The 13,052-nt window shown below is 57.5% G+C and overlaps 6 protein-coding genes across 6 annotated transcripts; 2 read left to right on the top strand and 4 right to left on the bottom strand.

The window, feature by feature from the left end:
- The first annotated feature begins 19 nt into the window (after nt 1–19).
- B0H64DRAFT_386291 (nucleophile aminohydrolase) lies at nt 20–1,421 on the top strand. Its single transcript, XM_062803128.1, has 3 exons — nt 20–215; nt 278–425; nt 517–1,421. The coding sequence occupies exons 1-3, from the start codon at nt 186–188 to the stop codon at nt 1,170–1,172; spliced, it is 834 nt and encodes a 277-aa protein (XP_062662333.1). The 5' UTR covers nt 20–185; the 3' UTR covers nt 1,173–1,421.
- A 256-nt stretch (nt 1,422–1,677) lies between these two features.
- Nucleotides 1,678–4,193, bottom strand: B0H64DRAFT_371250 (uncharacterized protein; the record flags this gene model as incomplete). Its single annotated transcript, XM_062802140.1, has 5 exons — nt 1,678–1,898; nt 1,960–3,539; nt 3,613–3,901; nt 3,993–4,063; nt 4,189–4,193. The coding sequence occupies 5 exons, from the start codon at nt 4,191–4,193 to the stop codon at nt 1,678–1,680; spliced, it is 2,166 nt and encodes a 721-aa protein (XP_062662332.1).
- Nucleotides 4,194–6,587: 2,394 nt separating this feature from the next.
- On the bottom strand, nt 6,588–7,976 carry B0H64DRAFT_415360 (P-loop containing nucleoside triphosphate hydrolase protein; the record flags this gene model as incomplete). Its single annotated transcript, XM_062805098.1, has 4 exons — nt 6,588–6,708; nt 6,770–7,226; nt 7,303–7,689; nt 7,766–7,976. 4 exons carry the CDS (start codon nt 7,974–7,976, stop codon nt 6,588–6,590), a joined length of 1,176 nt encoding a protein of 391 aa, XP_062662331.1.
- A 515-nt stretch (nt 7,977–8,491) lies between these two features.
- Nucleotides 8,492–10,057, bottom strand: B0H64DRAFT_415359 (uncharacterized protein; the record flags this gene model as incomplete). The annotated part of the gene is made up of 3 exons (XM_062805097.1): nt 8,492–9,193; nt 9,256–9,836; nt 10,027–10,057. The coding sequence occupies 3 exons, from the start codon at nt 10,055–10,057 to the stop codon at nt 8,492–8,494; spliced, it is 1,314 nt and encodes a 437-aa protein (XP_062662330.1).
- Nucleotides 10,058–10,576: 519 nt separating this feature from the next.
- B0H64DRAFT_415358 (beta-lactamase superfamily domain-containing protein) lies at nt 10,577–11,497 on the top strand (the record flags this gene model as incomplete). The annotated part of the gene is made up of 3 exons (XM_062805096.1): nt 10,577–10,920; nt 10,983–11,182; nt 11,241–11,497. The coding sequence occupies 3 exons, from the start codon at nt 10,577–10,579 to the stop codon at nt 11,495–11,497; spliced, it is 801 nt and encodes a 266-aa protein (XP_062662329.1).
- Nucleotides 11,498–11,701: 204 nt separating this feature from the next.
- On the bottom strand, nt 11,702–12,736 carry B0H64DRAFT_371247 (Protoglobin-domain-containing protein; the record flags this gene model as incomplete). Its single annotated transcript, XM_062802139.1, has 3 exons — nt 11,702–12,209; nt 12,302–12,572; nt 12,628–12,736. 3 exons carry the CDS (start codon nt 12,734–12,736, stop codon nt 11,702–11,704), a joined length of 888 nt encoding a protein of 295 aa, XP_062662328.1.
- Between the last annotated feature and the right edge of the window lie 316 nt (nt 12,737–13,052).

Genomic DNA, 13,052 nt, shown 5'->3' with positions numbered 1-13,052 from the left:
AGCTCCAGCCTCACCCCAACTGCACTGCAAGCTTCCAGGTTCCCTCTAACCCGCCCAACCCAACCATCACCAGCAACGAAACGACGACCTAGTCCCGCGGCGAATCGAGAAACCCGATCGTGCGATTAGTTCCGTCGACCTCTGAATTTACATCGCCCGTTGATTTTACCAGTCACCCCGCAGCCATGGACCACCGCCCGCAAGCTTGGGGTCGTGTATGTTCCCCCCATTATTACCCCCCGCATGCGACCACTCGAGCCATGCTAACCTAGCACAGCCCAGAGACGACGTCTACGGTGCCTATGATGCGTCGTACCTCCACAACAACGGCCCCAAGACGGCGACCCAAGCGCCCATCGTAACTGGTACCTCAGTCATCGCCATCAAGTTCAAGGACGGCGTCGTCATGGCGGCCGACAACCTGGGTACGTCCCCTCCTCCCCCCAGCTCTTCCCACCCTCCACCCACCCCACCTCAACCACCCAAACTAACACCGACCCCCCCGCAACCAAACAGCCTCCTACGGCTCCCTCGCCCGCTTCACCGACGTCAAGCGTCTGCGGACCTTCCTCTCGACCTCAGTCGTCGGCTTCGGCGGCGACGTCTCCGACATGCAATTCCTCGACCGGCACCTCAACGAACTCGCCATCGACGAGGCCTACGAGCACGACATCGTCAGCAGCGACGCCGCCTCCGCCGCCGACCAACCCTCCACCGCAGCCACCGGCCAGCTCAACGCGGGCAACCTGCACAAGTACCTGTCCAAGCTGATGTACCGGCGGCGCAGCGACTTCGACCCGCTGTGGAACCAGGTGCTGGTGGCCGGGTTCGACGCGCAGGCCAAGCCCTTCCTGGCGTCGGTGGACCTGCGCGGCACGACCTACACGTCCCCCTCGCTGGCGACCGGGTTCGGGGCGATGCTGGCGCAGCCCATCATGCGGCGGTTCGCGGCGACGGAGGAGGACGCGGCGCGGCTGACGCGCGAGGAGGCGGTCAACGTCGTCAAGGAGTGCATGAAGGTTCTCTTTTACCGCGACGCCCGCTCGCTGGACCGGTACAGCATTGCTGTTGTGACCAAGGACGGTGTTGAGCTGAGCGAGGACGAGCAGCTGGAGAAGCAGAGCTGGGCGTTTGCGGAGCGGATTCGCGGGTACGGCACGCAGGTTGTGTAGAGAAGAGGTAGATTGGTGGGCGCAGGTTAGGCAGATGGTGGTATGAAAGACACGATGCTAGATCTGCTCTAAGTTTGCGGCAGTGTTTATATGTTCTGCTCGTAGACATAGCGGAGTTCACAGGTGACATGGCTGGGGTGAACAAGACCAACATCTCTGCCACACCAAAACCACGGCACATCATTTGTAATTGTCCATAACCAGTGTATTGCTGCGTTAAATGGCTCGTCCGCCATGATATCTCCTCGCTATCACTATCGCTAACCTGCATCACAAGCCAACCGATCCTGAGTTGCTGGACCCAACCCTTCGCGGCGCCATGGGTGGACCCACGGTTGTACCCCAAATCCCTTACGTCGACTCCTAGCCAGCGGGTGGACTGTAAGTTAGGCAATATTACTAGTACATAACAATTGGGCTTACTGTCCAAGATGGACAACCGACAGGGCTCCTCCATATCTCTGAACCGCTCCGCAGCTCTCCAACAGCACCGCCATCAACCGCTTCACTCGACAGTCACCGACTTGGCGAGGTTACGGGGGAAGTCGACGTTGAGGCCCTCCATGACAGCAAGCCAGTAGGCGATCAGCTGCAGGGGGATGACGTTCAGGATACCCTGCAGGACGTCGACCGTCTTGGGGATCTCGATCTTCTCGGCCTGGCTGGCTGTGAACTCATCGTCATCCGGGTTGCAAATCACAATAGGCTTTCCACCACGGGCGACAACTGTGGGGCACAGGATTAGCTGATATTCGACGGTCTGGGGAGGGGCGGGGCGTAGACAAACCTTGTTGGTAGGCGTTCAGGCTCTTCTTGAAGATCTCATCGCGGGTCAGGATCATGATGATGGGCAGGTTCTCGTCCACCAGGGCGAGGACGCCGTGCTTGAGCTCACCGCTCATGACGGCCTCGCAGTGCAGGTAGCTGATTTCCTTGATCTTGAGGGCACCCTCCAGCGCTGTGCTGAACTGGCTGCCGCGACCGAGGAGCAACAGGCTCTTCTGGTTCTGGAACGTCTTGGCGCAGAGCTGTTTGATCTTCTGATCTTGCTGCAAGATCGACTTGATCTGGTCGCTGATCTTGCTAAGACCCTCCATGATCTCCTCGCGCCGCTTCGTCTTGGACGCCCGGTCCTCGCTAAGCGACAGGGCGAACATGACCATGGCGATGAACTGGGAAGTGTAGGCCTTGGTCGAGGCAACACCGATTTCGGGACCCGCGTTGACGTGGACACCGCAGTGGGTGAGAAGGGAGATGCTGGACCCGACCACGTTCACTATACCGACGGTCAGGGCTCCGCGCTCCAGGCAGTACCTCAGCGCCATCAGGGAGTCGGCCGTCTCGCCGGACTGCGACACGAACACGCATGTGTCGTCCCTGAACACGGGCGCTTGGCGATCGAGGAAGTCGGACGCGAGTTCGACAGCGATCGGGATCTCGGCGAGCTCCTCGAAAATACCACGCACGGCCATGCAGCTGTGGTACGAGGTACCGCAGGCGATGAAGATGATGCGGCGGCACCGGCGGATCGTGCTGATGTAGTTGCGGAGGCCACCAAGCGTCACTGTCCTGTTGGCAATGTCAAGACGACCACGCATGGTGTTGATGACGGACTCGGGTTGCTCGAAAATCTCCTTCTGCATGAAGTGGTCGAACTTGCCCTTCATGATCTCCTGGAGCTCGAGCTCGAGCGTCTGGATGGTACGCACATTGCTGCTCCCGTCGGCCTTCTTGAGACGGTGAATGTTGAGCGAGCCCTCGTGGATGTGCGCAATGTCGTCGTCTTCGAGGTACATGACCTTCTTGGTGTGCTCGACGATGGCCGAGGGGTCCGAGGACAGGAAGAACTCGGTGGGCATGGGGAGACCGTCGTCCGTCATGAAGGCGCGCGACTGCGAGCGGTGCAGGAGCGACTTGTCGGCGGCACCGAGGAGGTTGGGGGACAGGAGGCCACCAGAGCCCGCCGACTTCTTCAGCGCCACATTCTGGGCCGCTGTCTCGGCGGGCAGCGGGTTGCTCTCGTCGGCGTACTCAACATCAACAAAGTCGACCTTCATGCGCTTCTGGGTCTTGACACCGATGACCAGCGGGGAACCCTTGCGAGCGGCGATCACCTCATGGGGGTAGTGCACGCTCTTGATCAGAAGACCGTAGGCGCCCTCGAGCTCGCTGATGACAGCCTTGGCCAGGTCCGTGAATCCTATGCTCGGGTGCTGGTCGTGGATGTACTTGGTGAGCTTGGCGATGCACTCGGTGTCGGTCTCCGTCTCGAACCTGAAGCCCTTGCTCTCGAGCAGTGTCTTCAGCTCCTTGTAGTTGGTGATGATGCCATTGTGGACGATGGAGAACTCCCAGTTGGGATCGGACCTGGCAGACGATATGTTAGCGGCGTTTCGAAAGGATGTTGCCCCATTAGCCCAGCTCGGCTGGGTTCACGTACCTGTGGGGGTGGCAGTTGATGCGCGACGGCGGGCCGTGAGTAGCCCACCGCGTGTGGGCAATGCCGCAGTGTGAATCGAAGACCTTGGTGAGGTCGAGCTCGCTCTCGTCGGTGAGCTGCTTGAGCTTGGCGACCTTGCCTACCTCCTTGAAGGCAAACACCTCCTTCTTCTTGTCGCCATCGATCGCAAAACCGGCAGAGTCGTAGCCGCGGTACTCGAGACGGGAGAGACCTAAATTAAACGAAAGGATGTACGTCAGCCGCCTGATCTTCTGAAGCGAGTTCTGCACTGCGTCCCTGTTTTGCGCAGATGAAAATGGCGGGGCAGAGATCGGTTCCTGCAGCGCCAGGGGTTGTGCTCGGCGGCAGTGTTTACGTACCGTTGATGAGTGTGTCGACGATGAACTTGCGGTCCTTTTCCACCAGGTAGTTGATATAACCGAAAATGCCACTACAAGAGACACCAACTCGTCAGCGAACTCTTTTTCCTTGCCTTCCCATCTCGCTCGATCCCCCACCCTTTTGTTGGGGCAGCAACCAGGGCGAAGGCGGGGTTGGGTTTGGGGTGTTTCGTACCACATCTTGACGAACCAACCGACGACTAACGGCAAGAAATAGAAAAAGGTTGCAAGTGCGCGCGCGGGATACTGGGGGTATCACAAAAACTAGCGTAGCAAAGCCCAACGATCTGGACAACAACGCGGTTATGGACGACAGTTGCGAAGAGCGGGTGGATGGGCAGGAATCAGTTGCTGCGGTCGTCGGGGAGCTTGACTTTATGGACGATTCTGGCGGGGGAGGAATGCTGCAGGCGCAGGCGCATGGTGGATCCACTGGCGGCCAGATGAGACAGGGGTCAAGCCCAAGGAACAAAAGTCGCCATTGCCCTGACAGGGGTCTTCCAACCCAAAGACAAGCACCACCTCACCTTCTCTTCGGAAACGAGAGCAAACCCGATTGCTGTTTTTCCCAGGCCCGTGGTGTTCATTTGTTTTCTGTTTTCTTCCAAGTCATGATCGGCGCAAAGAACCTGCAGATGCAACTTCACACCCCACCTAATTGTCTTCTCTTTGGCTCCTCTTTGGTCAAATGTGGCTCTGACAAGAGGTGACCACCGCCGCAGAGGACCCACGAGTTTGTTTGGGTTGTTTGTGTTGGTTATGTTTCGGGTGCAACCCCTCCTTCTCCCATCCTCCAACTTTGTCACAGTTGAAAACAACATCACAACCCAGCCATTCGGACGCTTGTTTACGCATGCTTCGCAGTCTTTCAAGACATGCATAGGATGATCTCGCCGCCGTGTCTCACTCTCTACCTTGGCCAAAATGGTCCTCATTCCATTGCGCCGGCTGCGTCTCAGGACAATGCTAGGAACGTCCAAGATCTGGAGAGCCAGAGAGCTGTTCATCTGGCATTCCGCCTTATCGACGCATGTCGACGCGAGCAGGAGTCAATCGGGCAAGGAAGCTATGCAACCACTTTCTTCTCCCGACGATTTGATCGGGGGGGCTCCGTTTTTGCACCAGTCATGGCGGATTCCACGCTTCCCATTGGCAGCAATTCGGCACTTCTGCTGCCCCGAACGACATTGCATCGCGGAGGCGGGCGATCAACGTGTCTAGATTCTGGCCATTGTGGGATGGCCCGGTGCCCGCTTGTCCTTCCCGTGCCAAGCTGCCTGTCGTGTATCTCAAATGCCCTCACCGCCATCCGGCCATCTCGCGTCTCTGATGAGCGATGCCCCGCGCTGATGAATCCGGAAGATGCTCACAACCATTGACAGGCCAGTCTTGGCAGGCGGAGCCAGGGTCTCTGGGCAACGGCGGTGGGGAGCCGAGGGAGCTTCGTATCGAGGTGGACCGAACACAACGCGCCCTTTGGTCTACTGCTGTGTATTCACCGATAGTGAGGTAATCAGGTTCGAACAACAGCTGCTTGGATTTCCGGTTTGCTTGCTGCATCGCCCCGTTGTCCCACCAGCAACCCTTTTCTATCAGGACTACAAGCAAGGATCTCGATAACTCGACTCTTGCCCCTGACTTACACAGGCACACAGGCAGAGCAGTCCAACCCGCCCGCCCATGACGTCTTCGCCAAGTCGTCGCGCCGCACTTAACTGTGTGCTTGTGTAGTCCGTAACAAGACAGGCGAGACCTCGGGCCGCTGGCTGGACGCAGCGTCCAAGCGGCCGTCGAAAGGAGATCCCTCTTCTCGTTCCCGATGCCGTTCCTGATTTTCCGAGGCTTGGGCAGCGAGTTGTTGGAGCCCACTTTTTGCGGCTGTGAAGCAACCAAAAGGAAAAAGGGGCCGCCTTGCCCTTGGCAGCTCCAGCTATTCTTAGTAACCCGCGCGGCACCCCACGAGGGCCAAATGCCGAGAACGACGCTGAACACGAGCCAGAGATTGAGAACGTTGCCAAGTTTGATGTTGGAACGAGCTATCAGACGGTTTCGACACCGCCATCCAATAGCTCGCCAATTAATAGATTATCAACACATCACAATTCCAACTTGCCGCAATCCTGTCAGCAACCACGCCCTTCCCGAGAGCCCGAAGCGGCTCTCCGGTAGCTGGGAAAGGTATCAATGTTCGAGTCCGAGTGCTCGGATGCGGGTGAGCCTCACCGTGTACTCCCAGCCTTATATGGGTTCCCTCCCGCCCGGGCCGGCGGGACACCGTCGCATAGCCTCACGATATTCCTGCAACCCAAGGGACGAAGTATGGTATGGGCAATGGTAGACTGGACACCTGTGTGAGATTCTGTCGGCCTCGCCAATCCGCTGAGGCACAGACCATATCCGACAACCAAGACTCATTTCGCTCGGAGGTGCATCGGATCGGATATTGTTACAATATTACACGCTGATCAGATGTATCCATAGGGACGTCTACACATCCCACGTGTGGCGCCGCCCATGCATGGAGGATTGGATTGCCTACGATCCTGGGCGTCCGTTCGTCTCCAGCACAACCCCTTACAGCTTCTGATATTCAAGCTTGCCCTCCAACTTCTTCGCCTCGACCAGCTTGCGTACCGCCTTGTTGAAGTCGTCCTGGTTGATAGCGTCCCTGTCGTCCTTGATGGCGAACAAGCCCCTAAAAGATAAACGTTTAGCAAAGCCGTTTCGTCTGTTGTGCCTGGAAATTGTCCACTCACGCTTCGGTCACCACGTTCCGCAAATCCGCACCGTTCAGCCCGTCGCTCATCTTGACCACACTCTCAAAGTCGATCTCGCCATCCTTGGACACGCCAGAGGCGTGAATCTTGAGGATCTCCAACCGGCCGACCTCGTTGGGCAGCGGGATCTCGATCTTGCGGTCGAGGCGGCCGGCGCGCAGCAGCGCCGGGTCGAGGGTGTCGGGCCGGTTGGTGGCCATGATGATCTTGGTCTTGCCCAGGTAGTCGAAGCCGTCGAGCTGGTTGAGCAGCTCCATGAGGGTGCGCTGGATCTCGCGGTCCGCGCTCGTGCCCTCGCTGAACCGCCGCCCGCCGATGGCGTCGATCTCGTCCATGAAGATGATGCACGGCTCGTGCTCCTTGGCGTAGCCGAACATTTCGCGGATCAGGCGCGCGGACTCGCCGATGTACTTGTCGACGATGGCTGAGGAGACGACTGGTTGGGGGGGTTCGTGTTAGCGACTTGGTTAAGGGGGGTTGGCGGGGAAGTAAGGTGGGGTAAACAAACGCACCCTTCAAGAAGTTGGTCTCGAGACTGCTCGCCACTGCCCTCGCGAGCAGCGTCTTTCCGGTACCGGGGGGGCCGTAGAGGAGCACACCCTTGGGCGGCTTGATGCCAACACGCAGGAACAACTCCGGGTTCTTGAGCGGCAGCTCGATCACTTCCCTGAGCTCGCGGATCTGGTCGTTGAGCCCACCAATACCGGCGAAGCTGACCTGGCCGGGGTCCTCGAGCGACATGTTGTAGACAAGCGGATCGACCTCGCGAGGGAGCATACGCATGATAGTGAGTGTCGTCATGTCGAGCGCCACACGTGTCCCCTGCTTCATCTTCGCCCTGTCCACCTTGGACCGGCACCCGACAACATAACGTGGCCCGGAGGAAGCCTTGACGATGACTATAGCGTGGTGGGAATAGAAGTTAGCATTCGCGCCGGCAAAAGTGGTTGTTCTCGACGACCGGGGGCAACGCACATCGCTCTTCATCCAGCTGCTTTAGCACCTCGCCGATAATTTGACCAACGCTTTGTAACGCCTTGATGTTGTCTTCTGTTTGGTCGAACTCTTGTTGCAAGCCTTTGATATCCAGCCGAAGGTTCTTGAGCTTAGTTTCCCATTCCCGCGACTCGATCAACTTCTTCTTGAATGAGGCGAGGGCTTGCTCGCGGTCCGAGTCTGACGCCATGGCTGGTGGCTGTGGTCCGTCGTTGGCTGTGGTGTTGATGCGATCGAGTGCGGCGTGATTCTGGTATCCTGCAGGGATATGAAATCGGTGTACGTCGGCGGGGCTTGTGGTGGATGAAGTCGGTCGTCGGAAGTGTTCGTCGTGGTGGTTGGTTGGGTTGCGGCTGGCCCCGGTTGCGCTCCAAGGCGATTTGGAGCTTACCCAAGCTTCTGTTGCCTTGCCAGAGTGGGTCTGTTTGCACCCGCTTGGCGCCGGCTGCTCGTGCCTCGAATTTGGGGCCGGCGGTGTCAAAAGTGGGCCCTGCTTCTCTGCGCTGCACTCGGTAACACTCACGACTGAACCATCCACCCAAGAACAAAATGAAAAGATGCTTCAAAACATTGTCAATAAATTTCTCTAGATTGAACCCTTATCCATTTGGTGAAGTACAACACAACAGAGTCCCGAAATGACATCAGAAGCACGGACAGGGGAACCGGCTTCTCAGGAACTCCGACTCTCATTGCTCGACTGAACTAGGTCGACACCAACATATCCGAATACTTAGACCCTGTATATAACGGCAGGAACGCATAACCGCGGGTTTGGATATTCCTTAGAATCCCTCTGCACCAATCCAGTTCTTCCTTGCCCCGGTCACCCCCTGCCTCGAAGGTCTCGTACGCCGTGTAAAAGGGCAGAGGCACGGATGTCGGACCAAAGAGCTTCATCCGGTCCTGCATCAAATACTCGATGCTTTGGCAGATCATGACTGACAGTCGTTTGGCTTCCTCAAAGCACGTCGATGTGTCGGGTATATGGCTAGAGTCGTGGGGTGCGCAGGACATCCGCAGCTGGTCAATGTTCCTTAGGCAAATGACCCTAAACGCCCAAAAGTGGGTGAGGGCACTCGCCACGGTGATGTTCTGGAACCAGATGCTCGATCCTTTAGCGTCTTCTGATGGCTGAAACCAGAACAGAGGGGAGGATTCCGGCGCCGAAGAGCGGAAACCATCCGCCCAAGCGTCCAGTCGGGCTAATACGGCCTCGAAAGCTGGCAAGGCCTCCTCAGCAGCGCCGTCACCTCCGATATCCATTCGTTCGAGGATGGATGGGATGGCGACTGCCTCGGTCATGAGCGCCTGTACGGGAGAAGGATCCGTTTCGCGAAATGGTATGGATTTCCATTCCTCCTTTGCAAGGAACGACGCCTTCCGTGAGGAGAATGCAAGCACCACCTATAACTCGATAGTCAGCCGGATCCGATACGAGACTCTCACAGCAAGAACCGAAATCTTACCAGCGCGGGTCTTGCCCCTACAAAGAGCCTATGCGGAATACCAGACACATAAACCTCGGGTCGAGCCAGCTGCATCAAGCCCGCGAGGCCCTGGAGATGGGCGGTCCAACTCCCCAAAGAGGTCGCATGGAAGAGCTCCGCCAGGAGCAGGCACAGTACCGCTGCCGCAGTAGAAACTGGAAAATTGCTGTACGAAGACCGGAGCGCACCATTGACCGAGACAAGGGCATGGTTGTATGCTTCGAGGCCCTCCGATATCGTGAATCTCTGCTTTGGGCCTCTGCTCAAGATGGATGCCGCAAACGCCCTTATTGCTGAGGCTAACACCTTATCCGTGTTGTTACCGACAAGCTCTGGAAGCACTTCTACCCACGATCCGCAGATCCGGGGAGCTGGTTCAACGCTGCTGCTGGGTGAGAAGGTATCGCCCTCAGGCACGTAGTTATTGATGATGGCTAGGATCAAGTCATTGAGTGAAGGTTCCGCTTGAAGAGCCACGGGCTTCAACCTCCGGGCGTGTGAGACCTCCTTTCGCTGAGTCTGAAGCCTGCCTCTGACCCGTCGCGATACAGCGCCTCGAACTTCGCCCTTGGGGCCATTAACAGCGGCGTGGGGGACAAAGAGCCAGTCAGCCGGATATCCCGGGCACTTCCGGCCGCGAAAGACGCACTGCGAGCATGCCGGCTCCTTCCCATCACACTGGTTTAAGTTAGTCGGTGAATTAACTGAGAACCTAGACATGGGAACTTGAAGGGACAGAGGTGTACTTACACTGATTTTGCCAGTCCGGCAGGCTTGGCATGTTGTTCTCTGCTTCACCTTCATGGCTTAACTGCGATATAAGTACCGGCTTCTATACCTTTCCACGGTTATAGTGAGCCTTCTCCTGATTTCTATCAGCACTTGGCGGCTTTTGTTTCCGTAACGGGAACGACAACGATGTTTTAAAGAGTCAAGAAGTCTTGTCCCCGCCCCTGTGTAACGACTCAAGATGGCTGCGCTAACCTAATTTAGATACAAAACCCGCCAAGCATGGCGGCAAACAGGGGCTGGATCATGGAGGGGGCAACTTACAAGTCTCCGAGCGGGGATCATGTTGCTCTCATGGCTTCGATATCTGTGTTTTCTGACGTGATCTCGACATGGCTTACAAACAGAAGAGGAGTTTGTGTACGCGGGGTGGTTGAAAGTGATGGGTATATAGGTCGTTAACCTCTCTACTCCTGTGCTTTGTTCGTTCTCTCACACCAACTGACTCAATATCCCCTTTTCCACCCGGTCTGTTGTCAAGTTCTCAGCCAAACTCATTCGTTACGTCACCATGGCTTCCAACGTCAAGTTCAACGCGCCCCTGGCCGTCACCCACATCGGAACAGCCACAGCCATTATCCACGTTGACGGCATCAACCTCCTGACGGACCCCGTCTTCTCGCCCGCCGGCACCGAGTGGGACTTGGGTGTTGCGGTGCTCAAGATCTCCGACACCCCCGCGAAGGGCTTGGCCGATCTCCCACATATCGATGCAGTACTCCTCAGCCATGAGGATCACCCCGACAACCTGGATGAGCCGGGGCGCGCGACCCTTGACGGGAGGCATGTGTTCACCACTCCTGACGGTGCGAAGAAGCTGGCGCCGAGGCCCGGTGTGAGGGCTATCCAGCCTTGGTAAGTATTGTTCACTCATTCTTCCGACCAAGAGGCAGAGACAGTGGTTGACATCACCACAGGGAAACCCTCCCCCTGGATATCGGCGGCAAGCGCTTCGAGATCATTGGCACGCCCTGCGAGCACCTTCCCGGCGGCGAGGTCACTGGCTTCATCGTCTCGGCCCCGTCTTTTGGCACCACCGATGGCAAGCCCAATGTCATCTACTTTTCGGGTGACACCATCTATCTGCCTGAGCTGGCCAAGATGAAGGAGCGCTTCCGTAAGCCCCCCACTGCTCCTTACCTTCTCGGAGATCGTGATTCGCTAACCCCTTCAAGATATCTCGGTCGCCCTGCTCAACATCGGCAAGGCGACTGTCGCGCTGCCCACCGGCTCGCTGGCGATTACCATGGACGGCGCGGACGCTGCGAAGCTGTTCAAGGAACTTGAGGCCGACGTGCTCATTCCGATGCACTTTGAGTCGTGGGGGCACTTTGCTGAAAAGAAAGAGGAGCTCGCGGCGTCGCTCGAGAAGGAGGGGGTGATGGATAAGGTGCTGTGGCTGGAGCCTGGAGTGGAGACGAAGCTTGCTTAGGACCGTGAGGGATAAGTCATGAGCGTGTTGAGAAGAGTGTGATTGTAGTATCTACCAGCGACTCCTTTCGCTCTATCTTTGCCCCCGAATAACCCTACAGTTTAATGGTACAATGTCATCCAACCAACCCCAACTCCGTTGCAGGTAGTTCGTCCCAACCCAAGCCATCTGACGCTCATCTTACACGGTCCCCCCTCCCGCCTTTCACTCCCCATTCACAACCACTTCCATTTCCTTCGGCACATCCCCCTCAACGCTCGGCATCGCCTTCTCCCTCGTAACCTCCACCCCCAAACCCTCCGTTTCCGCCCCAACCCCCGTAAAAGGGCACGCCCCCCCATGCCCCTGCCCAGGGCGAGAAGAAGCGGGAGCAGACCCCTCCTGCTCCTCCTCCCCCACCGCCACCGCCTCCTCCGGCACCAACACCCGCCGCCCCCTCAAAAACCCCTCCCTCTCCCTCACCACATCCGCATAATCCACCCCATCCGTAAACTCCTCCCCGTCAACAACATACCACTTCGCAAACAGGTCGTTCTGGATCCAGATGACCTTGCCGAGGGCCTTGACGACAGCAATCTTGCGCGCCAGCGGCAGGCGTGGGTGCGACAGGATGGCCTCGCTGAGGATGTCCTGGATGACGGCCAGCGCGGCGCCGATGTGCACGTACTCGATGTGCAGCGGGTGGGCGCGGCCGAGGCCGGTGTGCATCATCCTGGGCGGGCGGCGGGGTGGTAAGCGTGTGAGGGGGTTCGTTGTTGGGAAGGGATGGGGCGCGGGGGTGGGGGGGGATGAGGTGTGGCTTACCCGACTTTGTCGAGGTATTCCCAGAACTCCATCTGCGTCGGGTCGGAGCAGAGCTTCTTGAGATACGCCCGCAGGAAGGACTTGCGGTGGAGGATCTGGGGGCTTGTCTCGTCCGGGTCTGAGTCCATGGGTCCCTCGAAGGCGGTGCTTCGTGTCTGGAAGGCGCGGGCTGTGATGTCGTACTGAAGGAGCTTGCGGTAGACGATGTTTACGACGGCGGGGATTAGGGCCTGAATGTACTTGGAGCCTGACCGGAGAGCTTCGATGTCGTCTGTGGGAGGCGTTAATGGGTGAGGTGACTCGATGATAGAGGGAAGGGGGCTCACTGGGGCCAAAGTCAAGGAAGGAGTGAAGATAGCAAATACGCGCTTCGAGGCTGGTGTACAGCGACTTGCGGTCGATATGCTGCATCGGCTGGGTTCTTGCCGCCGACATTTTCGGTGGTGCTTGTGGGTTCAATGGTAGAAGTCGGCCTGAGGGAAGACGCATATATACAGAGACACTCTTGAATTTTTCCTATTGAATGGAGAAGAGAGAGAAAACCATAAGCTTTTGAGGTCCTTTTAAATATCTGCTTGTCGGGATTTGAAACCGTGTTGGTGGTACGAGAATGACGCCTGGACTTGGTGGTCTGATCACAGGAAATATCGAACGATTAGTACCTACCTACCTAGGCACCTACCCATCTTGTAACCTTTCCAGTATGCCACGCACCTAAATCAGGAGCAAGCACTTCCACTAAGTCTCTTGT

Source organism: Chaetomium fimeti (assembly GCF_033439085.1).
Source record: "Chaetomium fimeti strain CBS 168.71 chromosome Unknown B0H64scaffold_2, whole genome shotgun sequence".
NCBI classification, from domain to species: Eukaryota; Fungi; Ascomycota; class Sordariomycetes; order Sordariales; family Chaetomiaceae; genus Chaetomium; species Chaetomium fimeti.
Note: the sequence above shows the minus strand (reverse complement) of the source record. Positions and strands in the feature narration are given on the sequence as shown.